Source organism: Lynx rufus, unplaced genomic scaffold (assembly GCF_022079265.1).
Source record: "Lynx rufus isolate CCGP_SWC_20201006 ecotype Redwood Valley unplaced genomic scaffold, mLynRuf1.p SCAF_1, whole genome shotgun sequence".
In the NCBI taxonomy this organism is placed as follows: domain Eukaryota; kingdom Metazoa; phylum Chordata; class Mammalia; order Carnivora; family Felidae; genus Lynx; species Lynx rufus.
The window spans coordinates 72426996-72454027 of NW_025814823.1; the positions used below are offsets into that span (position 1 = coordinate 72426996).

The window sequence follows — 27032 nt, forward strand, 5'->3', positions numbered from 1 at the left end:
GAAAGTGTCTGGAGGTGTATCCAAACATATCTTTTCTTTCAAATGGCCATGCTTGGGTTCACTTTTACATATAACACCGTAAGTGACAATACAGACAAAAATCATGGATTTGTACAGTCTCCTAGGATTTCTTTCAGGGAATTGTCCTTAAAATGACATAAGGAGAGATACTGAGTCATGACCAGCATTTTACATGGTGCTTTACAACCCCTGAAGCATTTAATTGTCCATTATGCAGAGGAACTTGAACAATAACCCCGCGAATTACTACTGTACATATTATACCCCATACGGAAGTGCAGGGGCCTTACATGATTAATTAAGGCCTGCAGGAAAGCAAATGGTGGGGCCAGGTATCTAGGCTGGTCTTAAAATTCCTGCTGTCCTTTTGAATATTGCAGGTAGTATAAATCTGAAGAACTAGTAATTGCTGACTTCTTTTCACAATTTAAATTACTAAAACAAACAGTATAATATTCAACTTTTATAAATTTTGAAAATTTTGTGGTATTTAAAATTTTTACCTTCTTCGTCTTACATAGTATCGGGTACGTATCTAGAACCGCAAGTTAAGCTCAACTGATTAATGGAAAATAGGTATCTGTAGTATTTTCTCCTCTTTGCTAAAATAAACTCCACTCATTAACATTTTTCCACATGGAAAGGACATAATGTTTTCATTTTCATGAGAATCTAAAATTACAGAATTTTAATTTGTTTTAATAATAAAAATATGTTAATCATTTATGACTTAAATGTTAAAGTGCCCATGTTGGAAACATTTATCTTAAGGGAAAAAAAAATCAACATGAACTGACTGAACTTAAATTTTTCCCCTAACAGTCTTTCTTGAGGAGCATGATATTTTTAGTTGAAAGGTATACTTCCCACCGATTATGTTAAAATAATTTTGAAATGCAGCCATCTCGCTGACAGAACAAACAGCTGTGAAAATGAGACCTGGAGGTTTATGCAAATAGGAAACTTCTGAATTAATTTTCTTCATAGAACAGACTGTCAAGTTTCTGGGAGTATTTATGCCCTATTTCTTAATTAGTGATTTTGCTAATGTCAGTCATATTAAATTTTCATGATGTAAATGATGCATTTCATTGGCAAATATGCGCTATAAAATTGCAGATGAAAGTTGACGTTCTACTTTTGGTGCAATAAAGATCTTGTAACATATACAGAAGAAACAGTGCTCCTGAAAACACAGCTGTGTGTCCTGTTGTTAAACAAGCAGAGGATTTATTAAGAAAACTTCTGTAACTAAAGTACCATGGAGTCTACCTAGGAAATTTCAGTGTTTCCTGACTATCGGTTTGTAAAACAATGCTTAAGAACGAGGTTTTTCAGGGCACCTAGGTGGCTCAGTTGGTTAAGCATCTGATGTCAGCTCAGGTCATGATCTCGCAGTTCATGAGTTCTAGCCCCATGTGAGCTTTGTGCTGACAGCTCAGTCTGCAGTCTGCTTTAGATTCTGTCTCTCTCTCTCTCTCTCTCTCTCTGCCCCTCCCCTGCTCACACTCTGTCTGTCTGTCTGTCTGTCTCTCTCTCTCAAGAATAAACAAACATTAAAAAAAATTATATATATAAAAGAACCAGATTTTTCTATTTGGCTTCAAACAGAAAGCAACTCTGGTCAGAAAAAGCTTAGGGGTTTGCATTAAAAAAACCAACCAAACAAACAATAACCCTACATGTTAGAAATGGAGTGTGCCACTGTTTGCTCTCTTTGAATGGGATTTGATGCTCATCTTTCTTCACTAAGTCCACAAAAAATGAGCTAGCTTTACCGCAAATTATATTGTCTACTCTTCTATCACACACATAAATTTCCAAGTTTTGCTTCTAATCTGATAGTGCTTATTTAGTTCTCTAATACCTTGAAAATAGATTTGATAGTTGTTTACAAATAAATATTTAATTGAAATGATTTGACGTTAATAAAGCTGATTTTACAAGTCATGAATTAAAATTAGTCTTATTATATGACTAAAATTAGTCTTGTAGAATTCTTTATTTCTCAGGTAAGAGTAGATATATAAAGGGAAGCATTATATTCTACCATTCTTTTCTGGGTGTATATATGTATTTGAAATAAAACTGAACTCAGTTACAAATATAGTTTCTATTATGCTTTTTTAATATGCTATCATCACAATTAGTGTCGCCCATGGCTTACCTCATAAGTTAGGCTGTAAAAATACAGTTTTGATAACTGTATGATATGCCACCACATTTAAAATTTATTTAGACTTTCCAGATGGTTGGACATTAAAGTTGTCTCAAAATTTTCACATTAAATAATGCCACAAAGAGCATTTTTTGAAGATCAGTCTTTGTATGCATCTCTGGTTATTTTCTTGGAGTAGATTTCTAGAAATGCAACCATTAGATCAAAGAGTAAAAATGCTTTTTAGTGTCTTCATATATAATGAAAAACGGATTTCCAGAAAAGTTACACAAATGTTCACTGCCACACGCAATGTGTGAGAGGGCTTTCTGCCAGCAGTGCACGTGACCATTAGCCAAAAAATAAAAATAACAAATAAATCTTGTCCATTCAACACTTTCTTCCTGACATGCATTATAAATTAAGGTTGTTTTCCTTTGATCTGAAAAATTATTTATAGTGGTTATTTTCGACTTGTTTGAAAAGTCAAGTGTGTTCTGCTTTTAGGCCCAGAAATTTCCTGATCATCAAGAAAGATGAAAGATGATATTTTCTTTTTGTTTTCTACATTTTCACACTTCACATTTCCTTGCTCTAACTCATCAGGAAGATATTTCGATACATAGTATGAGGAGACTCTGGTATCGCCTATATTGCTTGTTTGAGAACAATTTGTCTTGTAATTGTGATGCTTTCTTTGCCAAATGTTTTTTAATGCATGCATTAAATGCATTTAATGCATGTTTGTCCGTTCATCTATACGTTAACCCTAAATCACATTCTATTATTGTCGCCTTGTACATTTTCTTGTTAGTTCTTATCAATTTTTGATGATGTTCCTTACTGCTTTATTTTAAACAACATCTATAATGTGGGGGAAATACTTCCTTAATAGGTTGTTTTGGGGATCACATTAGATATATGTGGATATCTATGTGTGTATGTATGTATCTCTCTTTTTACCTATGAAAAGTTCTTGTTCTGAGGGCCTCACATGTAAAAAGTCTCATATATAGTAATTATTATTATTGATAATAATGATCCCTGGGGAAACGTCTTTCTTGACTTAGTTAGAAATAATTATGCTTCTCTAGGAAAATAGTTCATTTTCATCTCATAATCATCTTTCATCTATCTAAGTCTACTTTTGCTAGAAAAACTGGAGTCACACTTGTGCCGGAACTCCAGCAGATATGGATGTCCTCATGGTTCACTTTTGTGATTTGAATTTCGTTTTTGCATTCATTGTAATTTCAATTTTGCTTTCCCTTTAGATTACATCTCTTAAATTTTTATTAAATTGGATAAGGATTATAGCCAGGTCAAATAAAAAGGTCTTCCTCAAAAGAGTGCCCATCTGGGACTCAGGCTTGGACTCTAAGGATGTTTTACTCAAGGAATAGTTCTGGTAACTGCAGTTCAGTGGACCAGTGATGGTAATACACAACAGGAAAAGACAGCTGTCTGTGCGTGATTCATACTGCATTAAAACTGCCCTTTAAAAAGAAGCGCACCAGATATAATTTTATCATTACGCCAATGATGAATCGCCACACAAAGAAATTCAGCTAGAAGCAAAAACAAACAAACAAAAAAATCCCAACAACAACAACAAAAACAAAGAAACTCAAAAACCAAAAAACAAGCCCTCTGATTTTATAGCAGGAAGAAAATAAAATTATTTTTAAAACTTTTTTGGGGGGGAGATGGTGACATTAAGCTATATCACTAAATTACTTTGGATTTTAAAACAAGGTGCTAGTTTCTATCACAGCGCCAGGTCCAGACATGGATGAAGGCCTTGGATGGCCTAAAGCCTTTGATGGGACCAACTTTAAGAGACTGTAGAAGATATGACACAGTAATGGCCACACAGAAAAAATGAAACTTACCTCCCTTCCTGCCCTGATGCTGCTGCAATTCCTCAATCATAAATTTTTGTCTTTGGTCAATAAAAACAAAATTTTGTTCAGTGAAAATATCTCCTCAGAGAAATAACATTTCTTCCAGTGTAACTAACCTTCCTTAAAATAGCTCATCTGCTCTTCTCCAGGAAGAAAATAAGAAAGAGTGAAATCTTCAACAGCTTCCCTCTGTCACGATCCCAACCTCTGAAAACACCCTGTTGTCTGGCTCCAGACCAACACTGCAGTTCCTTTTTCATCCATCCCTCCATGCCAGTGATTCTCCATGTCTCTGATTTACTCATTCTGTCTTCCTGAAATGGGATATTCTCATCTAATGCCGTTACCCAAATTCTGATCTGTGGAAACCACATGCACCCCTGAATACCACTCTTCAGAAAGCTTTGGAAGCAGACCCTTCCTCTTATTAAAACAAGTGATTTTTGGAAGCTCTGTGCTTAGCACATAGTAGGCTCCCAGAATTTTAAAATATTCTCCAGATAATCTGTGATGTCATATTTCACCTTTTGGCTTATTTGAGTTCTTTCTTATGTGTCTACTATGGGAAAAGTTGACTTCTTCCTTACGCTGTTGACTATGTTACAAGTTAAAGAGGGCAGTTGGTATGTTTGTTCATGTGTGTATGCCTCATGATTCCATCATATAGAGAATGTGGGCTAAATTACCAACAGCAACAAAACACATACACAATTTAGTTAGTCTTCATTGTGAATGGATGTATCTGGTATTTTGTGGAAAATGGATTTCAATGGTGTAGCAGATTAGGGGGGCACAAAATGAGATTGTGAGAATCAATAATTAAATTGCAACCGAATGCAAACAAATGAGGCTTCAGATGGTGGCCTAGCATCAGGGTGTATCTGTAGGAAAAAAAAAGAAACCTATCCATCTGAAAGATAGTCACTGGAGTGGGTTTTTTTTAATTCTCAAAAATATATTAGTGAGCCTTAGTATCTGATCATATATGGAAAAAAAAAACTGATTAGCCCTCCCTCCCCAAATTCTGTATAAAATGCAACAAGCATCCTTTTAAAGGCCTACTTAAGATCCCAAGACAATAATTGAAACCCTAGGACCAAAAACTAATATGCAGCTTGGGTCAAAAAAAGACAATCTTAGGGGATTTACAGTCTGTGGCAGACTTAGGTTTTTCATGTACTGTCAGGCATAAGGGGCAAAGTCACAGGCCCTGGAAAGATGGAGGTTGCTAACTGAGATCCTTGAGTAAGGCTGGATATTCACTGGACTTCACCAGAGATTGACAAAAAAAAAAAAAAAAAAAAAAATTCCATCACAAAAGGAGATGATGGAAAGGAGCTTGTGTGTCTTGACCAGGGTACACACATGTGGAATCCTATTACGACACAGCCAGCACAGCAGAACCATGGGGAATGGATAGACTAGTCAATAAATGGTACTGTGACAATGGGTTATCCAATGGAAATAAAATAAGATTGCTCCCTATCTCACAGCAACCACAAAAATCAATTCAGGTTAAATGAAGAGCTAAACGTTGAAAGTAACACACAGCCTGACAAGACCAAGTATGGCTGAGTTGTGAAGCAGAGAACATTCCTATGTCCTGCTGATAGCATATACACTGGGGAAATTGCGTTGGAATGCAATGCAAGTTTATCAATACCTGCTGAAGTTGGAGGTATCTTTATTCTAAGACTCAGCAATTCTATTCCTAGCTACATACCCCCCCAAAATGTTCACATGTGCACAAGCTAATTTGCAATGTTCAGATTAGCATTATTTGGAATTATAAAATATTAGAAACAAACATCCAAAACCTGCATGCATTCATTTTCTATTTCTGTGTTACAAATCATTACAAACTTAGCACCTTAAAACAATATTTATTTCTTATTTGTAGTTTCTGTAGGTTAGAGATGTGGGCACAGTATAACTGGGTTCTCTGCTCAGGATCTCAGAGGCTGAAATAAAAGTGTGGGCTGGGCCGTGGTCTCATTTGGAGCCTCATTCAGATTGTTACCAGAATTCAGTTCCTATGGCTGTAGGACTGAGGATCCTGTCTTCTTGAAGCACACAGTCCCTAAAGGCCACCCAAAGGTCCTAACCACATGACCCTTTAACATGACAACTTATTTCTTCAAAGCCAACAAGAGACTCTTGCTTCAAATGCCTCTTCAGAAGAGCCCAGTCCCTCTGAATGGGTCAGGCACACCCAAGATAATCTCCTTTTTGATGGATTCCAAATTAATCGATTAGTAGCCTATTCACAGATGTGAAATTCCATCCTATTTGTGAGTCCTGCCCAAACCGATGAGGAATTCACTTACCATGCAGGAGAATGGGAAAACAAATTGTCAAGTGTTTATATAAATAGTGCATTATAAATATAATGCAATATATAGTTGCATATTATACTGCAAGGAAAATAAATTTTAAAAAATTACATGTACTCATTGGTAAATCTCACAAACATAGCAAAAAAAAGCAATTAGCAGAAGAAACAGTATAATATGAGACCATATAAGGTAGGTTTAAATTATGCAAAAAGATACGTGATTTTCAGTTGATGCTTCTTTATGCATTAAAGCATAAAGGAATGCACTAAAAGCCTAAACACAAAATTCAGAAAAGTGTTTCTCTATAAGCAAGAAGGGAGTGATGAAGAAGAGGCATTCAGGGCCTTCAGATGTGCTCTAATGTGCTTGTCAAGCTGTGTATGGCTACAGAAGAATACATTTTATTATTCTTTGCATGTCTGAAACATTTCATGAGAAAATAAATTAATAAAGTCTGAACTAATAATTCTACTTTTGAAGATAAAATGTATCTTGACTTGAGGCACCTGGGTGGTTCAGTCAGTTAAGTGTCCGACTCTTGGTTGCAGCTCAGGTCATGATTTCATGCTTGGTAAGATCAAACCCCATGTCAGACTCCACGCTGTCAATATGGAGCCTGCTTCAGATTCTCTCTCTCCCTGTGTCTATTTGCCCCTCCTCTGCACACTTGTGCTCTCTCTCTCTTTCTCTCAGATAAATAAACTGTATATATATGTATATATATATATATATATATACACACACATACACATATATACGTATATGTATATATATATGTGTATATACATATGCGTATATATGTGTATGTGTGTGTATATATATATATATATATACATATATATATACATATATACCTTGACTTTATTAGAAATGTAATCAGACTCTCTTAACTACACCTGGCAAAAAATGCAAAAAAAATTAAGGAGCAAGTTGTTTCTTTACATTTCTCAGTAATTCTTTCAGTACAGTTAAAAGCCATTTTGGTGGTGAGAGAGGGAAATTAACTTGTAATTAAGTGTTTTATCTCATTTACTGCTTATATTGTGTAACTGCATTGGATATGGTTTTATAAGTGAAAACTCAACAGAGCAAGTCATTTGCATTTAGAGAATGCAAATTAAGAAAACATACGAAATACATAATATTAAAATACAAGTACCTGCTCTCATGGAGGGTAGTTTATTGCTTCTGAATAAAAACTCCCCATTGGAAGAACTGAGGAACAAATGAGGCCCATGGATTATGACTTTAGTGAGAGTTTACAAGGAATAAAGATATTGAGTTGGTGAAAGATGTACAGTGGATATTTACTGCATGTGTTTTAGTAACTTAGAGGCAAGTTGTTTTGTACAATAAGTGGAGAGATAAACTGAACAAAGCCTTAGTGAAACTGCGCGCATAAGCTTTTGTCAGGCAGCTATGGGAAACACACAATTTGTTTTTGTTTTTGTTGAAGAAAGACTAGTGGCTCTTTCCTGTGCCAACCGGTGGTCCTTAGGACCTGCACAGGCTGTTCCATCATGAAAGGTTAATCTAATTGTCCTCCTTCTAACATAAGTTATTAGTCCCAACAATAGTCCAGAACTACAGGATCCTGCCTCACAGCAGGACTTGATCTTCCTTGGGAATTCTACTTAGCAGTGAAGTGTCTGTTTGGTCCAAATTAGAAGAGAAAGTTATTGGTTGAGATGACAAAATGGTTTTATTAAATTCTATCAATATATCTTCCTCCCCCCCCCACCCCCTCCATTAACAAATGTCAAGCTTCTCTTCTCCATCTCACGGGACTGTATGCTGAGGCTCCACTGGTTGTTTCCGCCCTGACCCTCCCAATGACTTGGATCCCAAGGCATTGGCATCAGCATCGTGGTACATGCTTTGGGAGAAGAGAGCACGGTGCTGCTACCCTCAAGATACTTGAGGTCTAGCAGAGGTAACAGGAGCTTGCACAAATATTGATGGTGTGTCACAGAAAGTGACAACTGCCATAAACAGAGGGGGAGCAGGAATCCACTCTGTGCCAGGCCTTGTGCTGGCTTCTCTGCAGGTACTATTTGGACATCTTGGGAAGGAGCTGAAGCCCAGGTGCTTCAGGTGAGAGAAATTAAACACCAGTCCTCCTCCTACCACGTGTCTATTTACATGCCCACAGGGTATATCAAAGCTTTAGAGATGAGAGATGCGAGAGAGAAACCTTGTCCAAACTCTGGGTCTGACCGCTGTAGTAGTTTTGTGGTGTTTCTCCAATAGTCATCTCTTCCCACATGACTCATCTAAGCCAATCCTCTTGGCTCAGCCATCTTGTGAATGATTCGTTTAGGAACAACCAAGTTACCCAATCCTGCCAGTGAACAGTGACAGCAAGTGTGCTGGGGGAAGTAGAAAATGGTACCAGGAAAAAGTGTCCTTGCTCCTTGAAGATGACCCTCTTCTTCGTCAAGATTTTATCACAAATTCTGGAAATATTGCATCCATTTTGCTAACACACTAAGACAACACATGGAGAAAATAACTGCAGTAGTTTTCTTGGGCTGCTGTAACAAAGTACCAAAAACTAAGTGTCTTAAAGCAAGGGAATTTATTATCTCACAGCTCAGCAGTCTGAAATTAATGTGTTGGCAGGACTATGCTCCCTCTTAAGGATTCTCCCAACGTTTTCTAGCTTCAGGTGTTTTCCAGCAATCCTTGGAGGTCCTTGGTTTGTAGATGCCACTCCAGTCACAGGGCTGTCTTCTCCACATGTGTTTTCATATCATTTCCCCTCTGTGTGTGTCTGTGTCTGTGTCCAAATCTCTTCTTTTTATAGAATATCAGTCATATTGGATTAGGTCCCAATGTAATGACCTCATGTTAACTTAATCACCTCTATTTCCAAATAAGGTAATATTTTGGGTTACTTAGACATATATTTTTGGGGCACATAATTCAGCCCACAACAGAATTCCAGTGAAAGATTCAGAGTCTTGGCTTTCTGGTTTACCTAATCTCAAGTTTTGTGAGAAATTTCCTAATTGTTCAAGTTGATTGGGGTCAAGATTGCTGCTACTTCCTGCCAAAGCATTCTGATAGAATTATGCAGACATTTCAGATGGGATAAGGGTTAGGGAGATGGAGAGTAAAGGGGTTCCCAGAGGAAGGGGACAGCAGTGGAAGAAAGAATCTGGGATGTTGAGCCTGATACAGTGTGGAAGGATCACAGAAGTTTTCTTTGGTCTAGCATTGTTATTCATTCCTCAGTGAAAACCTATTCACTGGGAAGTGTTGTGCGAAGCATGGAGGATTTAATGAGCAAGATAGATGCCCTCTCTGCCTTTGGAAGATGTGATGGGGGAAATCCTGAAATATGAGCCCAAAGAGGTAATTGGCGATAGAGAAGAGAAGATACTGAAAACTCTAGCAAAATGTGTGGTATCGTGAGGGAAAGGAAGACCTTGAAACATTTTAAACAGGAGAGTTCCAGGAAACAGTTTAAATTTTGCTACAAATGGAGATGGGTCGAGAAGTGGCCAACTGAGGCAGAGACCCATTAGGGAACTTGTGGAATAACACAAGTGAAAATCCTTTAGGACCTCTCTGCCTTCAAGTGTTTCAGGAAGTAGCTGGGGTCCTTCAGTGTGGCTGGAGCTCTGTCAGAGGGTCAATGCAGTGGGCAATCACTTTGTGTGCCCAGGCTGCTGTTTTAGGAATTCACATGTTCCTGTTAGGTCCTCTTAGAGGGTTTCACAGTGGGCTGCTGGGCCCAAGATACAAATCCAATCAAACAGTGTTTAATTTCATATCCAGTCCTATTTCCTTAGAGAGAATATGCCACCCAGATGTCTGGGTCCAAATCTGGTTCACGAAAGAGCCACAGAAAAACTCTTTGCCAGGCACAAAGACTGAGGCTGCTTTGCCAAGTCAGGCTGGCTCTGCCTCTGTTGGATTCCTTCAAGATGGGTGTTCTCCCAGCATCTCTCATGGGCGCACATAGTTTATTCTGCATTCCATAGCTCTAAGTACGTATAAGAAAAATCACATGATGCATCCCAAAGTAAAACAGGAACTTGAAGACTCAGCACTTGTTCTTATTATCTTTACTTGACTCCCACCATCTCGGAGGCTGGTGCCCGCTAACCATATCTTGTGCACTTTGGCTAACACCATAATTAACCAACCTACCACAACACCCAACCCGTGGATAATGAGGGAGATGCTCTATAAGAAGGGAACGGAGTAAGACCCATGGATGAGTGTCTGAACAGAAATCTACCATCGACTATCATGTGTTTTTAACCATCTTTTCTGATGATTTCCTGTCAGGCACGTAGCACCAACGGATGATGCTTTATGTGACTGGGAATGATAATGACTACTTTTTGTAGCTGCAATGTTTTCAACATTTCTTGCAAAATTTGATTATTTTTCAGGGATTTAATGCATAATGCGTTCATGTGCGAGGAAAATTCTACTCCTAGTCATTTCACACATTTAGGCTGTCAACCCCGTCAGCTGCGGAATCACTGATTAGGGGGCCCCATAGCTGCCTGGCTGCTTTCATTAAGATGGTCAAAGTAATCAGGCAGAAAGGCACAATTGAGTAATTGGAGACCTGAAAACGTAATGCTACTTGATTACTATTATGGCTGGAAAATAGAGCAAATCCCAAGGGGCTAAGTCGGGTGGCTCTGAAGCAGCCTGATTTTTTATACAGAATCTAATATACCGACTTCAAATATATTGTATTATATAGAATAAAACATTTAAAAATGCTTCTAAGAGTTGGATTTTGTATATTTTGTATGTATGGTATATTATTAAATCCACATAATGGTATGAGGAAAATGCTATTGTTACCTACATTTTAGATGTGAGAAAATAAAAGCTTAATGACTAATTTGTCTAGTATCATATAGCTAAGAAGTGAGGGAGCAGTGATAAGAAATCAGATCTGTATGACAAGAAGTGCAAACTCTTATCTGTGATGCCTTCTTATTATATTCAAAAATTCTTGAAAATACCTAAAATTTCTCTTTCTTTTTTTCTTCTTCTTTTTTTTTTTTTGGTAGCTCATTTAGTGGCAGAAAGTCAATCTTACCTAAGACTTATTTATTGTCCTTATTTATTCTTCTTTGCCCAAAGGCTGATGTTTTGCTAAAGAAACATTTGTGTATTGATTACAGAGTGCTGACTCAAACAAATTAAACCAAGAAGGGAGTGATATCACCTTGTAATATCTAGAATATTCTGAACTCCAAAAGCCATCTGGCTCCAAGAGGCTTTGGCTAAGAAATATAAAATCGGTGATGTGAGATTAGAGGAGACAGTAAAAGATGAAGATAAGATTTGACGTTAAGAGAAGACTGTGTACATAAAGAAGGGGACGGGGGGTGGTTTTCTTTTTAGGATCCCCTGTTCCTAGAACAATGGCTGGCCCTAAGTGGGCCTTCAATACTGTGTGCTGAATTAACCTGGGCTCAGAGATGGACTGTGACAATGACAGTCTCAGTGTCATTCTGAACGATGGCGCTCTGCAATTTTCATTTCCCCAGTGACGGGGCACACAAAGAGAGAAGGTGGGCTTAGTGACATCACTGTCATCTTTGCTTGCATGCCCCCAACCCTGAAGAAGAGCTGAGCCTCTTGTTGAAGAGTCTGGCTCCAGGACAATAGCATCCTATGTGGCCCGACCCCAGGCACTGGAGAGGCTCTGCCCCACAAGCTGGCAGGGTGGGCTGCCATCCCCACACCACATTTGGTGCACAGTCTGTCTCTGGAGGGAGATTCAGGCAGAAACTCGGCACGCCCCACTCCAGGTGGCCATGCTCTTAGGAACAGCCACATTCCTAGCTTGGGTGCTTCTGTTCTGAGAGTCACATCAAGAGGCCTCAGCTGAGGCACTTTTCCCTATTCTTCCTGCCACAATACACTCACCCATCTGACACTCACCCAGTGCTGTTCAGTGTGGAAAATGGAATGCTGGGAGCCAGTGGCTTGTACTGTGGTAGTAGGAAAATAAAGACTGGCTGTGACTCTCAGTTTGGCTTGCTGTCCTACATCACCACCTCCATGCAGGACGTGTCAACACTTGTCTAAGAGCAATCCTTGTGCCTATGCTCTGGATGCCCTCTTCAAGAACCCTTTGCTATTGTCCTCTGTGTCTCCTACATCTTCAACCTCACCTTCTACTTGCTTGTTCTCAACGAACATTTAAATACAACCACACTTTCATCCAACTTAACCCTTCCTTGGTCTTGTATCCTCCTCTTACCATTGGCCTTGCTTTCTCCTTTACCTTCTGGAACAAGAAAGGCTCACCGCAGACCTTTAGCATATTCTGTCCCCAAACCCAGGACACTGTGTTCCTCCACTTTGATTGTCTATGTACAACTGTTCTTTAGTGACTGTTCCGAGAAGCCTACTTGGACGTTTCCATTCCTGGTTACAGATCTTAGTTCTGGGTTCTCAGAGCACCTCGTGCCTGCCTCTATCATGCTTTGCATTTACTTACTTGGCACGCCCTTCAACTGAGAATTTCCTGAAGACTGGGGATATAGTCGTGTTTCTGTCCTAAGATCACCAAAATTGCCTGGCTCTTTATACACACTCAACAAATGCTTGGTGATGCATAACAAATTTAGCACGAGGTTAAAAAAAATAATAACCAGCCTATATAAGACTACCATTTTGAGTACAGACACTTTTGCCTTCAAAGCTTAGTTTTTTAATGTTTATTTCATTTTTGAGGGAATGAGCATGAGCAGAAGATGGGCAGAGAGACAGGGGGACAGAGGATCTGAAGTGGGTTCTGTGCTGACAGCAGCGAGCCCAATGCAGGCTCGAACTTGCAAACCATGAGATGGTGACCTGAGCTGAAGTCTGACACTCAACCGACTGAGCCATATAGGTGTCCCACAAAGCTTATCTTAAAAAAATGAATTAGGGGAGCCTGGGTGGCTCAGTTGGTTAAATGTCCGACTTCGGCTCAGGTCATGATCTCACCATTCGTGAGTTCGAGCCCTGCGTCGGGCTCTGTGCTGACAGCTCAGAGCCTGGAGCCTGCTTCGGATTCTGTGTCTCCCTCTCTCTCTGACCCTTCCTCGTTTATGCTCTGTCTCTCTCTGTCTCAAAAATAAATAAAACATTAAAAAATTAAAAAAAAATGAATTATATACTGTTGTTACCCCAAGATAATTCTTCCCATATAAATGGGTATTTCAGCTTATGATGAAAAAATACATATTTTTTTGTCTTGGTCATTACATTTTTTCATGTTTTTAATTCCACATGGAGTTAAATTTCAGAATCCTTGGTTAGGGGTTGTATTTTCTACATGAATTCTGTTTATGATTGATTTTTGACTTCCTTTTTTAGCCTAAGTGAATTCCTGATGATAATGCAGAGGCATGAACTAGAGAATTTTCCAAAGACATTTCAAATCTGAAGAGTTTATGAATTTTCTTACATTGAAAATCAAAAACTTCCTTCTAGATTATGCTTGACATTAAAATCTATGAACTGTAAGGGCACCTGGGTGGTTCAGTTGGTTAAGCGTCTGACTTTGGCTCAGGTCATGATCTCACAGTTCCTGGGTTTGAGCCATAGGGCTCTGTGCTGACAGACAGCTCAGAGGTTGGAGCCTGCTTCAGATTCTGTGTCTCCCTCTCTGTATGCCCCTCCCCCGTTATCACTCTGTGTGTGTGTGTGTGTGTGTGTGTGTGTGTCTGTGTGTGTGTCTGTGCGTGTCTGTGTGTGTCTCTCTCTCAAAAATAAATAATAAATATTTAAAAAAATTAAAAAATAATATATGAACTGTGAAACAGATTTTGAAATGTCAACTTTCACAGACACAAAAAACAAATTTTATTTTAAGATTCTGCTAGGGGCACCTTGGGTGGCTCAGTCAGTTAAGTGTCTTGACTCTTGGTTTCAGCTCAGGTCATGATCTCACAATTTTGTGAGTTTGAGCCCCATGTCAGGCTCTACACTGCCAGTGTGGAGTCTGCTTGGGATTCTCTCTTTCTCCTTCTCTCTCTGCCCCTCCCCACTTGTGCTCTCTGTCTCTCCCAAAATAAATTAATAAACTTAAAAAAAATACTCTGCTATACTTTCATCTATAGGTACTAAGAACTCTAGCTTTCAACTGGGCTGGTTTTAGCATCTCATTTTATCAGACTATTTCCAGAATTTTACAATTGAGATATAATCTAACAGTGTTGAAAACAGGCTCAAGTGCCTACACCCTGCAAAAGAGACCATTTTAAATATTAAAACTGAATTATTCCAAGTTATCAAAAATATGCCAGTATTTTTGATCTACTGTTAAAGGGATATTATTTTGATGTTAACTATTATTGCTAAAATGGGAATGATGGGTTAAATTGACTGCAGTTTTTATCCTTACCCTTGGAAACGTTGTAAACCTGTCCAGTTCTTCAACAAAGCAGAACATCTGAAGACTAATTGCTGACATAACAATCAAGAGGCTGGCAGTAAATACGACCAAACTCCCAAGCTTTTTTCCAGGACCAAATATCTTGTACACAAAGTCTTCTAATGCAGGTGAAATCTTAATAAGTCGAACTACCCGAAGAACCTGTTGTGGGAGAGGAAAACATATGTACTTGATCATTTACTCACACTGAATCTTAAAGAAGTTCACACTAAAACCTCATTTTTCACAGTACTTCATAAAATCACACTTTTCCATGTGAGTAGCTACAGACAAAAAGTAACACTACAATAACTAAGGTCTTGGTGTATCTCAGTGCCTGCCTTTCTGCCTTTTAGCCAGAGCTCAATAAATCCTGAATGAATGAAGGAAAATGGTGGTAACAAAAGCTTTTTTACATATAATGTGATAATTCAAAGTGCTATTACATTTTCTTTCTTTCTTTCTTTCTTTCTTTCTTTCTTTCTTTCTTGAGAAAGAGAGAGGGCATGCGAGCTGGGAAGGGGCAGAGAGAGAGAATCCCAAGCAGGCTCCGTGCTGTCAGCACAGAGCCCAACATGGGGCTTGATCTTACAAACTGTGAAATCATAACCTGGGATGAGATTAAGAGTCACATGCTTAATCGACTGAGCCACCCAGGCACCCCTCAAAGTGCTATTAACTAATACATATTGTTGAAATACAATTGATATTTTTCTTATGTTCAAATGTAGATGAAAGGCTTAATCCAAGATTAGCTATATGTCTCATAAAACAAAGCTTCCTATATATTATTGTACATATAGACTTTTTTTTTAAGAATCTACTATCAAAGAGTCCTTACTTATGCCTGAGAGTGATACCATAATATCCATTCCATCCTCTCTTTAAATAATAGAACTATCAGAATTTTAGTGTAACAAGTGGCTAGCAAGGACTATAGACTACATTTTCCAGCCCCACTTATAGCTAGGTGTGGCCAGTCGACTAAGTTCAGATGTAAGGAACATGAAAAGAAGTAATTTTTGTAACTTTTGGCACATTTAATTAAATAAACTTGCCCTGGATACTCTTTATGCTTTCCTCTGGCAGGGAAATTGAAATGAATGGAGTAGTCCCTTTGGACCAGACATGGAAGCCTTGTATGGAAGCTAACAGATTCAATCCACCTCAACAGGCAGGCTTCCTGCATGACTGTGTGGAGCAGAGCCACCTACTTTCCCTGGACACCCACCAACTACTGGAGAGAAACAAACTTCTGTCTTATGTAAGACTTGCATTTTTAGATCTTTGTTATATCTAAATACACACACATATTTAGATGTTTTGCATATATATAAAGGCAACTCTCCATAGCTTACTGATTAATAAATTCACTTGCTCTTCACTTTAACAAATACTGATTAATTATTATGTGCCAAACATTGTGTTGGACAAATAAGATTCAATGTTTATAAATTACAGAGGGAGTACAATATAAAGGCAAAGCTCCTAAGGGCATATTTATAAGATTAAAAGTATAATTTAGTATGTAATTCAAGGTTGAAATATAAAACATGGAAAAGTAGCAATTTTTCATTAAGTCTGAGATGTCAACATTTTTATATGTGCCTCTGAAAAATAAAAAGTGCTCCCAATTAAAGAATGGCATACCACTGATTATAAGACAGATTCCAGATTTAGAGATAGGAAATAGGAAAACAGGAAAACTATGGTCTTGGCACAAATAAACTATGGTAAGTGGAAAGGTTGTCCAAGATGGTTTGATGAGAGCTTAAGGTGACTGTGAATGCTTTTTTAGTAGCAGAAAATAAATACTCTTCAACAGAGTAAGAGCAGGAAATGCTTTTAAAACCTAGTTTTTAGGGGTGCCTGGGTGGCTCAGTTGGTTGAGTGTCTGACTTCGGCTCGGGTCATGATCTCACAGTTAGTGGGTTCGAGCCCGTTGTCAGGCTCTGTGCTGACAGCTCAGAGCCCGGAACCCGCTTCGGATTCTGTATCTCATTCTCTCTTCACCTCCCCCGCTCATTCTCTCCTTCTCTCTCTCTCTCTCTCTCTCTCTCAAAAATAAACATTAAAAAAAATTTTTTTTTTAAATTTTTTTTTTCAACGTTTATTTATTTTTGGGACAGAGAGAGACAGAGCATGAATGGTGGAGGGGCAGAGAGAGAGAGGGAGACACAGAATCGGAAACAGGCTCCAGGCTCCGAGCCATCAGCCCAGAGCCCGACGCGGGGCTCGAACTCACGGACCGCGAGATCGTGACCTGGCTGAAGTCGGACGCTCAACCGACTGCGCCACCCAGGCGCCCCTAAACATTAAAAAATTTTTAACCTAGATTTAATTTTTACACATATAAAATAACATATGTTTGGATTTTTCCAGCATCCCTAGCTTCCTACTGTTCCTGATTTTCTTTTGGCAAATCATTTCTGCTCCACTCTTGGTCCATGAGGACCAGAAGGGACTCTGTGATGTCCATGATCCAGGCCGGGAGGGAGTATTCACAATGACCTGAGTCATCCTCAAAACTTTTGTTGGACCTGTAAGAGGTGTGCCATTTTTCATTCCCAATTCACATTACTGTGAGCACCACAGAAATCTTGAGCTCTGGGAGCCATCTTTGCCACTACATGGAGCAAAGCTAGCTTAGGAATAACTGACACAGAAGAAAAGTGAGTGAGGAAATAGACTGAGCCCCCGCGATACCATTTTAGCCTCTGCATCATGCCATACTTGAAGCCACTTTTACTTCCTTAGACTTTGAATTAACAGAATATATTGTGGTGAAATAATAGGAATGTCTACAGAATCCAAATGTAGCCACATGACTGGTAAACTAAATGGACACACATGTAAAGAAGTTGAGAAAATGTATATTTTCTTGTTGCTAATTTTAATTCCTCCCTGCAATACTGAAAAAAGAAAATTTATGTGAAAAATCATGTTGTTCCGAGTAAACATTATGCTATATACATGGTTAAGCTACCAGTTTTCTGTTTGAATTTATATATATTCCCAAATCAGAACATATTACACTCAGGTCATCTTTCCAAGTAATAAGCAAATAGCTTTATCATAAGAAGTATTAAAATATTCACATTCATATTAATATCCTGAATAATTATATGGAAGGATTTCACATTCTTATCAGATTTGTTATTCTCAGATATAAATGATTCAGTATCTAATTGTTAATAGCTAAAATGAGCAAGTTTACAGGAACAATTTAACTGGCTTATAGCTCAACTTTCAATACAGTGTGTTTTCTCCACTTGTATTAAAATCATATTTAAAAGATTGTCTAGGGGCGCCTGGGTGGCTCAGTTGGTTAAGTGTCTGATTTCAGCTCAGGTCATGATACCGCAGCTCGTGAGTTCGAGCCCCACGTCCGGCTCTGTGCTGACAGCTTGGAGCCTGGAGCCTGCTTCGGATTCTGTGTCTCCCTTCTCTCTCTGCCCCTCCCCTGCTCATGCTCTGTCTCTCTCAAAAATGAATAAACTTAAAAAAAAAAAGAAGATTGCCTAAGTAATTTTGAGCCCTATCCCAAATTCTTTTTTTTTTTTTTCAACGTTTTTTTTATTTTATTTTATTTTTTTTTTTATTTTTGGGACAGAGAGAGACAGAGCATGAACGGGGAAGGGGCAGAGAGAGAGGGAGACACAGAATTGGAAACAGGCTCCAGGCTCTGAGCCATCAGCCCAGAGCCTGACGCGGGGCTCGAACTCACGGACCGCGAGATCGTGACCTGGCTGAAGTCAGACGTTTAACCGACTGCGCCACCCAGGCGCCCCCCTATCCCAAATTCTAATAAAACATCCTATGCACATCTGTGCAATTTTGATAAATTAAAATTTCATTAGTTGGAAGAAGCAGAACTTAACATGATTCCTACATGGCCGATTTGATCAGCATTTTCTTTTTTTTTTTTTTTTAATTTTTTTTTCAACGTTTATTTATTTTTGGGACAGAGAGAGACAGAGCATGAACGGGGGAGGGGCAGAGAGAGAGGGAGACACAGAATCGGAAACAGGCTCCAGGCTCCGAGCCATCAGCCCAGAGCCCGACGCGGGGCTCGAACTCCCGGACCGCGAGATCGTGACCTGGCTGAAGTCGGACGCTTAACCGACTGCGCCACCCAGGCGCCCCTGATCAGCATTTTCAAAGGGGAAAGCCTGCATCCTTGGAAAGGCAAAGTCCTTATCAGTGACTCTAGTTACGCCTTTTCATCTATTTGGGGATAAATATGCTTTTCACTCTGTTTACCCAATAAAGCCTTTTGATTTGATGCTTCCACAGACAGGAAATAAAGTAAACCATACTCTCAAAGATAAGCACTGCAGAACATTTTGTGGCTATTTCCAAAGCATATTTTCCTGGTCACATTTCTAAGTCTATCTCTTCAAGATCACTCTGTTAATTACAAGTGAGATACTTCAGAAATTGTATGGCCAAGAATATGGACTATGAAATTAAATTTCTTAGTAATGCGTTTCCATCACTTGTTAGTTATGTGGTCTTGAGCAAGTTATCAAGTGTCTTAGCACTTCAGCGTGCATGCATGCTCTCTGTCTCCCAGGATTGTGGTGCCTAACCAATAGCATGATGCTCTCGGCCCAGTGCCCAGCACATAGTAAATGCACAATAAATCCCAGCTGATGTCATCATAATTATCCGGTACATCAGAGCTGTAGCATTTTGTAACACTTTATTTCTTCCTACAGGACAATGGTGCCCTATGCTCATTCCAGTCCAGCCATGCTGGCCTTTGTGCTATTCTTCGAACACAGCAAGCATGTTTCTACCTCAGGACAGTTGCCCTGTGGTTCTCTTGGCTTGCCCTTTCATTTCACTCAGTCTCTGCTCAAAAGCAACTTCTTCAGAGAGGGCTGCCATGAGCAACCTATCTAAAATAGCACCCCACCCTCAATCTCCATCCTTTTCACCCTTGTCACTCCTTTACTGCATTTCCAGAACTTTATTCCACATTCTTTTGTATCCTTGTTTGTGAACTATTTGCCCTCTAGAATGTAAGCTTACTGAGCTAGGGCTCTTCCCTGCATATTTACCTCTGTCCTCCATTTCTGGAACAGTGCCTGGCACATAGTAGGTGCTCAGTAAATATCATTTGAATAAATAGATGAAGAACACCAATGATTGCTCTCAGAGATAACTGATGTTATAAAGGGAGTCATTTTGTACTAAACTGTTGACTTCACTTAAATGCGAAAATGTGAAATTCACCACCAACACGATGAGGAAAGGCCATGTCAGATGAGAAATGTGAGGACCCACAAGGGAAATCAAAGTGGACCCACGAAGAGCCAATCTGCTCAAGACAGTCAGTTCTTATATGTGAATGCGCAAAAATCCTTGTGACACTTAAGCTTCTCCACAAAACAATCCAGGCAGTGTTTAATTATTTCATTAGGGAAATATAAACATGGTCAAACAGAGAGAGATACAAATGAAAATCACTTAACCATTAACATAAACTGTTATCGATTATAATCCAGAATCAAAGATAACATTAAAGTTGCAGACCCGGGGCACCTGGGTGGCTCAGTTGGTTAAGCGTTCCGTCTCTTGATTTCAGCTCAGATCATGAAATCACAGTTTGTGAGTTCAAGACCCACATCGGGCTCTGTGCTGACAGTGTGGAGCCTGCTTAGGATTCTCTCTTTCTCCTTCTCTCTCTGTCCCTCCCCTACTCTCTCTCTCTCTCTCTCTCAAAAAATAAACTAAAAAAAAGTTGCAAACTCACTGAGTTGCGTACTATGTGACTATGTCTATATATATATAAAACTATTAGAACCTTGCATGCTAATTTTAGGTATTTTGAGAAAAATTGACTAATATAAACAAACTAGACATAATGACTGTTAATAATCTGTAATAATTTGGTTTATTTCTTTCCTGTCATTTTTCCATTTATAGGTATTTTACAGATAAATATATAGCTATAGATATACATACATATAACATATATATGTTATATAATTTTATACTGTTTTGTGTTTAAATAAAATATAATCATATTATTTTAATCATGTCTCTGAGTAATTACAAATTCATCATTGTCATTATTTTTGTGGTCAAATTCGCACATGACTTGCTAAGCTATTCCTCAAATGTTTACCATTTTAAAAGTTCTCATTTTTTTAATCTCGTAAACAATTCTCAAATAAATATCTTTAGATTCAAAGATTACTCTATTTCTAACTTTTCACTAAAAAATTATCTGTGAGAAAGTATAGAAATTTTAAAGCCATGAATATATTTTGTATATGTATCCTTGCTGAAATAGGGACCAATATATTTTTTTTAATTTTTAAAATGTTTTTATTCATTTTTGAGACAGAGAGAGACAGAGCATGAATGGGGAGGGTCAGAGAGAGAGGGAGACACAGAATCTGAAACAGGCTTCAGGCTCTGAGCTGTCAGCACAGAGCCCAACACGGGGCTTGAACTCACAGAGTGAGAGATCATGACCTGAGCCAAAGTCAGAAGCTCAACTGACTGAGCCACCCAGGTGCCCCGGGACCAATATTTTTCTTAATTTGGTTATCTTAATAGGTCTATAAAAGATATTTTGTTGTTTTGATTATCAAGCATATTTCCTATAATTATCAAACATATATATTAAATACTCATGTTGATTTTGTGAATCTAGGCAGCAGTGCCCAAGAGCATACAATGGCATAATTGGGAAGTATATTTTGTACCAAGAGTTTTAAACATGTATATGTCTCTTGCCCTACTCATCTCACTTATTATAACCAAGCCTAAGGATATAACCCAACAAATGACAAAGGGCTTATGTCCAAAGATGTTGATGTACTGACAGCTTGAACCATATATACTTTGTGATTTCAGTATGTTTGGCAATGATTACTAGAGGCCTACCTTTTAACCCATGTGTTTGCAGGATATTTGTTATCATTTCTGTGAATTATATTTTCATGTCCTTTCCCCAGGTATCAGAAGTATAGAGTTTCAGGTTGCAGTCTGGCAGCTGAAGTTAAAACTGCTCTGAAAATAACAGCTTTGGAATCTCTAATAAATAAAGTCAGTGAAGTTGGAATGCATCTTTTTTCATCTTAGGAGAAAATTTCATCTAAAACATCTCCACTGTGAATTTTCAGAAGTTTTAAAAACAATGTTATAATTTATGAATGCACTATTTTTGGCACTGAAGATGTCACTGGGCCTATCTCAAGTTTGTGTTTATTATATAATAATTGTATATAACCATTTAATATAATTATGTATAGTTATTATTACATAACTGGTATTTCCTCTGGAAAGAAACAAATTCTACTGACAAATAGACATTATTCATATTACCTGAAAGTATGTGAACTGAGAATGATAAAGATCTGGATATACATGAAGAGTAGTTCCAATTACTAGCAGTAGCTCAAATTTGTGGAGAGATGAGCTAATATATCCAGTAAATCCCAAACACCATATCTTCAGAAGTGCTTCCAAATCAAAAAGTACTGTAAAAGCCACCTGGAGGAACAAAGAGACAGGGAAATTGGAACGTAAAACTGTAATTTATTTCAAAATGCCTCATACATTTGTTAGTGTGTAAATCTCAGCTGCTGTTATATAAAATGAAAAGCCCACAACAATCTAGAATGACATGTTATAAAAAAAATGGTTTTGAAAAACACCAACTAGAACACAGAAGACCAAAAACATCTAAAGCAATCAGTAAAATGTGTTAAAATGTTAAATGTTTCTAAGTGGTATTATTTTTTTATTATTCACTATCTGATATTATTTAAAAGTCATCGTCATTTATTAAATTCTGTATACACAGAAAGTCTACATTTTTCCATACTTTATATTTTCTAAACATAGTTTCTATAATGCATATGGCATATTGTAAAATGACTTGCATCTTTTTTTTTTATTTTTATTTTTATTTTTTTTAATTTTTTTTTTCAACGTTTATTTATTTTTGGGACAGAGAGAGACAGAGCATGAACGGGGGAGGGGCAGAGAGAGAGGGAGACACAGAATCGGAAACGGGCTCCAGGCTCTGAGCCATCAGCCCAGAGCCTGACGCGGGGCTCGAACTCACGGACCGCGAGATCGTGGCCTGGCTGAAGTCGGACGCTTAACCGACTGCGCCACCCAGGCGCCCCAAATGACTTGCATCTTACTAAGCATCATCAAACTAAAATAAAAAAGTGTAGATCTAATTTATGTTTTGGGCCACATAAACAAGCAAAGAAATATGGATTCTATATCAAGCATTATGTGTGTGTATATGCACACATAAATTAATATATTAATATGATTTATGCCTAGAATATTAATTAAGAAAATTAACAATGCATATTACTATATTAATAAATTAGCATAACCATTTAATCTATCACATTAATTCTATGAATTTGCTATTACTAATACCAATATTATAAAAAGTACTCATAAACACAGCATGTTATTTTTCCTTTACTTGTCCAATGGGTAAAAAAACTCATTTTATAAAAAAGTTTGCAACTGGAATGAAAGTGTGTAATATAAAATTAACTTATAATTAAAGAGCACAAGAGTGGGTATTGGAATTAGTCAAACATATCCCTCTGAGAAGATACCAGGATATTTACTGGAAAATAGGAGTAGTGGAGAGCTCCCTTCTCTTATTCTTGGCCAACACAGAGTATCAGAAGGGATTTTTTTCTTACTCATATTACATAATAAAGGCCATATGTGAAAAACCTACAGCTAACATCATATCCAAAGTTGAAAAGTGGAAAGTCTCCCCCTAAGATCAGGAACAAAACAAGGATGTCCACTCTCACCACTTTTATTCAACATAGTACTGGAAGTCCAAGCCACAGCAATAAGGCAAGAAAAAGAAATAAAAGGCATCCAAGTTGGTAAGGAAGAAGTATAAGAACTAGAACAAACAACCTTAAAATTTTTATGGAACCCAAAAAATCCTGAATAGCCAAAGCAATCTTGAAAAATAAAAAAAATAGGAGGCATCACAGTCCCAGATTATAAGATAGACTACAAAGAGGTAGTAATCAAGATAGCATCATACTGGCACAAAAATAAACACATAGATCAACAGAACAGAATAGAGAGCCCAGAAATAAACCCATGATTACATGGTCAATTAATCTATGACAAAAGAGGCAAGAATATGCAGTGGGAAAAATACAGTCTCTTTTCAACAGTCTCAATTGTGTCAGAAAGTTGGATAGCTTCCACGTTGGATACATAAATATCTACGATTGTTATATCTTCTTGTTGGATTATTCCCTTTATGATTCTATAGTGTCCTTCTTTGTCTCTTGTTATAGTCTTTGTTTTAAAGTCTATTTTGTCTGATATAAGTACTGCTACCCTAGCTTTCTTTTCACTTCTATTTTCATGATAAATGCTTTTCCATCCCTTTACTTTCAATGTCCATACGTCTTTAAGTCTGAAATGAGTCTCTTATAGGCAACATACAGATGGGTCTTGCTTTTTTATCCATTCTGTCACCCTGTGTCTTTTGATTGGAACATTTAGTCTATTTACATTCAAAGTAATTATTGATGGGTATGTACTTACTGCCATTTTGTGACTTGTCTTATGGTTGTTTTTGTAGTTATTCTCTGTTCCTTTCTTCTCTTGCTATCTTCTCTCAGTTTGCTGGCTTTCTTTAGTGACATATGTGGACTCCCTTCTCTTTATTTTTTACATAGCTATTACTGGTTTTTGGTTTTTGGTTATCATTATGTTTGTATCTAAAATGTTATGCACATAGCAGTCTATATTAAGTTGATGGTTGCTTAAGTTTGAACCCATTCTTTACTCTGCTCCCTTACACATTTTTATGTGTATGGTGTTATACTTTACATCCTTTTATTTTATGAATCCCTTGACCAATTTGTATAGATATACTTAATTTTACTGCTTTTGTTCTCCCTAATTTTTTTAAAAAAATGTTTAACATTTATTTATTTTTGAGAGACAGAGAGAGGCAGATCATGAGCAGGGGAAGGGGAGAGAGAGAGAGAGAGAGAGAGAGAGAGAGAGAGAGAGAGAATCAGAAGCAGGCTCCAGGCTATGAGCTGTTTTATTAACACAGAGCCTGACGTGGGGCTTGAACTCACGAACTGCGAGAGCATGACCTGAGCTGAAGTCGGACCTCAACGACTGAGCCACCCACCCAGGCACCCCTGTTCTCCCTTTTATTACTCCTACTTAGGGTCTTATTTTTCACTCAAAGAATCCTTTTTAACATATCTTGTAGAGCTGGTTTAGTGATCATTAATTCCTTTAATTTTTGTTTGTTTAGGAAACTCTATCTTTCCTTCTACTCTGAATGATAGGTTTATTGGATATAGTATTCTTGGCTACAGGTTTTTTCTTTTAGCACTTTAAATCTATTAGGACACTCCCTTTTGGCTGAAAAGTTTCTGCTGAAAAATCATCTGATATCCTTATGTGGTTTCCCTTGTATGTAATGGTTTTCTTTCACTGATTTTATAGAGTTCTTTATTTGTCACTACTTTTTTGCCATTTTAATTATTATGTGTCTTAATGTGGACCTCCTTGGTTGATTTTGTTTAGGGCTCTCTACCTCCTGGATCTGTATTTCTGTTTCCTCCTCCAAATTTTCAGCTATTTTTTTCTTCAAGTAAATTTTCTGCTCCCCTTTCTCTCTCTTCTTCTGGGATCCTCATAATGCAAATGTTATTATTATGTTTGATGGTGTCATTGAGTTCCCTAAGTCTATTTTAATTTATTATTATTTTTTCTCTCTCCTGTTCAGCTTGATTGCTTTACACTCCTGTCTTTCAGGTCGCTGATCCATTCTTCTGCTTCCTCTAGTCTACTTATTCCATTTAGTGTATTTTTAACTTTATTTATTGAGTTTGTTATCTCTGATTGGTTCTTTTTATGTTTTCTTTCTCTTTGTTAGGGACCTCCTCACTGAAGTCTTCCATGCTTTTCTCAATTCTAGTGAGTATCTTTATGACTATAAATTCTTTATTAGGCATATTACTTATCCCCATTTCATTTAACTCTCTTGCTGTAATTTTGTCCTGTTCTTTCATTTGGAACATATTCCTCTGAATCCTCATTTTGTCTAACTCTCTGGGTCTGCTTCTATGTGTTAGGAAAGTCAGCTACATCTCTCTTGGAAGTAGTGGCCTCATGAAGAGTTCCTGTAGTGCCCTGCTGTGCAATGTCCCCTGCTCACCAGAACTTGGTGCTTCAAGGGTATCTCCTATTATGTTGTGTGTGCCCTAGTGTTATGGCTGAGTCTTTTTTGCCTTCAGTCTAGTCATCTCCAATTGCTCTTTTTGCCTGTTTTGGGCAGGGTTGGGTCCCTGTGTTGTTAGTGGGCTGGGCTGGGGCCGCCTTGGACTTGAGTTGAGTCAGACCAGGTTTTGCCAGAAATGCAGTAGCACCAAACTGTAGGGTGCTTCCCCTGTCTTGTCCCCCATAAAGTTTTCATTGATGGGTAGGACCAGCAGTCAGAGAAGATGTCTGCCCCTAACCCAGTGCTGGTGCCACAGTCAGACTGGTGTGTGTAGTTATCTTCCCCTCTCCCCAGGGAAGGAGTCACCTTGGGGTGGTGCTGGCCCCTGTTGGGGCTGTTTACATACTGCCAGGCTTGTGGCACTGCTTTGGTTGGGCTCCAGTCAAGAGTGTATTGAAGGGGGCAGGTCTACAAAAGAAGCATGGGTGGGGCACACTGTTAACAAATTAGGTAGAGAGTGTTGTCCCACAGGTATACAAATGCCTAAGCTAGGGGGTGGGGGAAGGAATTGGTGTCTGCCAGCTCTTTTGTTCTTGAAGTCTCCTAAAGACCCCTGCCCCTCTAGCACATGGTCTGAGATTAGTAAACAAATGTCCCTTCCATAAATCCCAGATGTTTTTCAAACTGCTGCTTCTATGCTGTATCTCCCTGGGGCTGTTTGTTGTGTTGTCCTTTTAAGGGTGGGGAGTCATTTTCCTATTGCCTTCCAGGCCCTCCCAGAGTGGGGTCTATTGACTTTTAAAGTTTCAATCCTTACACACTACAGATTGTAAGAATTACTGAAATTAGGCCCCCTCTGGTTCCCAAAGTCAAATTACAAAGATTCCTCTTCCTATGCAGGCTCCCTGTACCTGGGATGCCTGGTGTGAGGGTCTGTTACTCTTTGCTTTCCATGCCCAGGCATCCCTCCCTCCCATGGACAGTT

General features: G+C 38.3%; 1 protein-coding gene across 3 annotated transcripts in view; it reads right to left on the reverse strand.

The window, feature by feature from the left end:
* NALCN (sodium leak channel, non-selective) overlaps positions 1-27032 on the reverse strand; it is a 298095-nt gene that overhangs the window by 140529 nt on the left and 130534 nt on the right. For all 3 annotated transcript variants that reach the window (XM_047081619.1, XM_047081611.1, XM_047081602.1), the window contains 2 exons: positions 22174-22341; positions 14800-14991 (listed from right to left, as the gene is read on the reverse strand). In XM_047081619.1, the coding sequence (XP_046937575.1) occupies positions 14800-14991; positions 22174-22341 (360 nt within the window). The remainder of the gene's footprint in view (positions 1-14799; positions 14992-22173; positions 22342-27032) is intronic.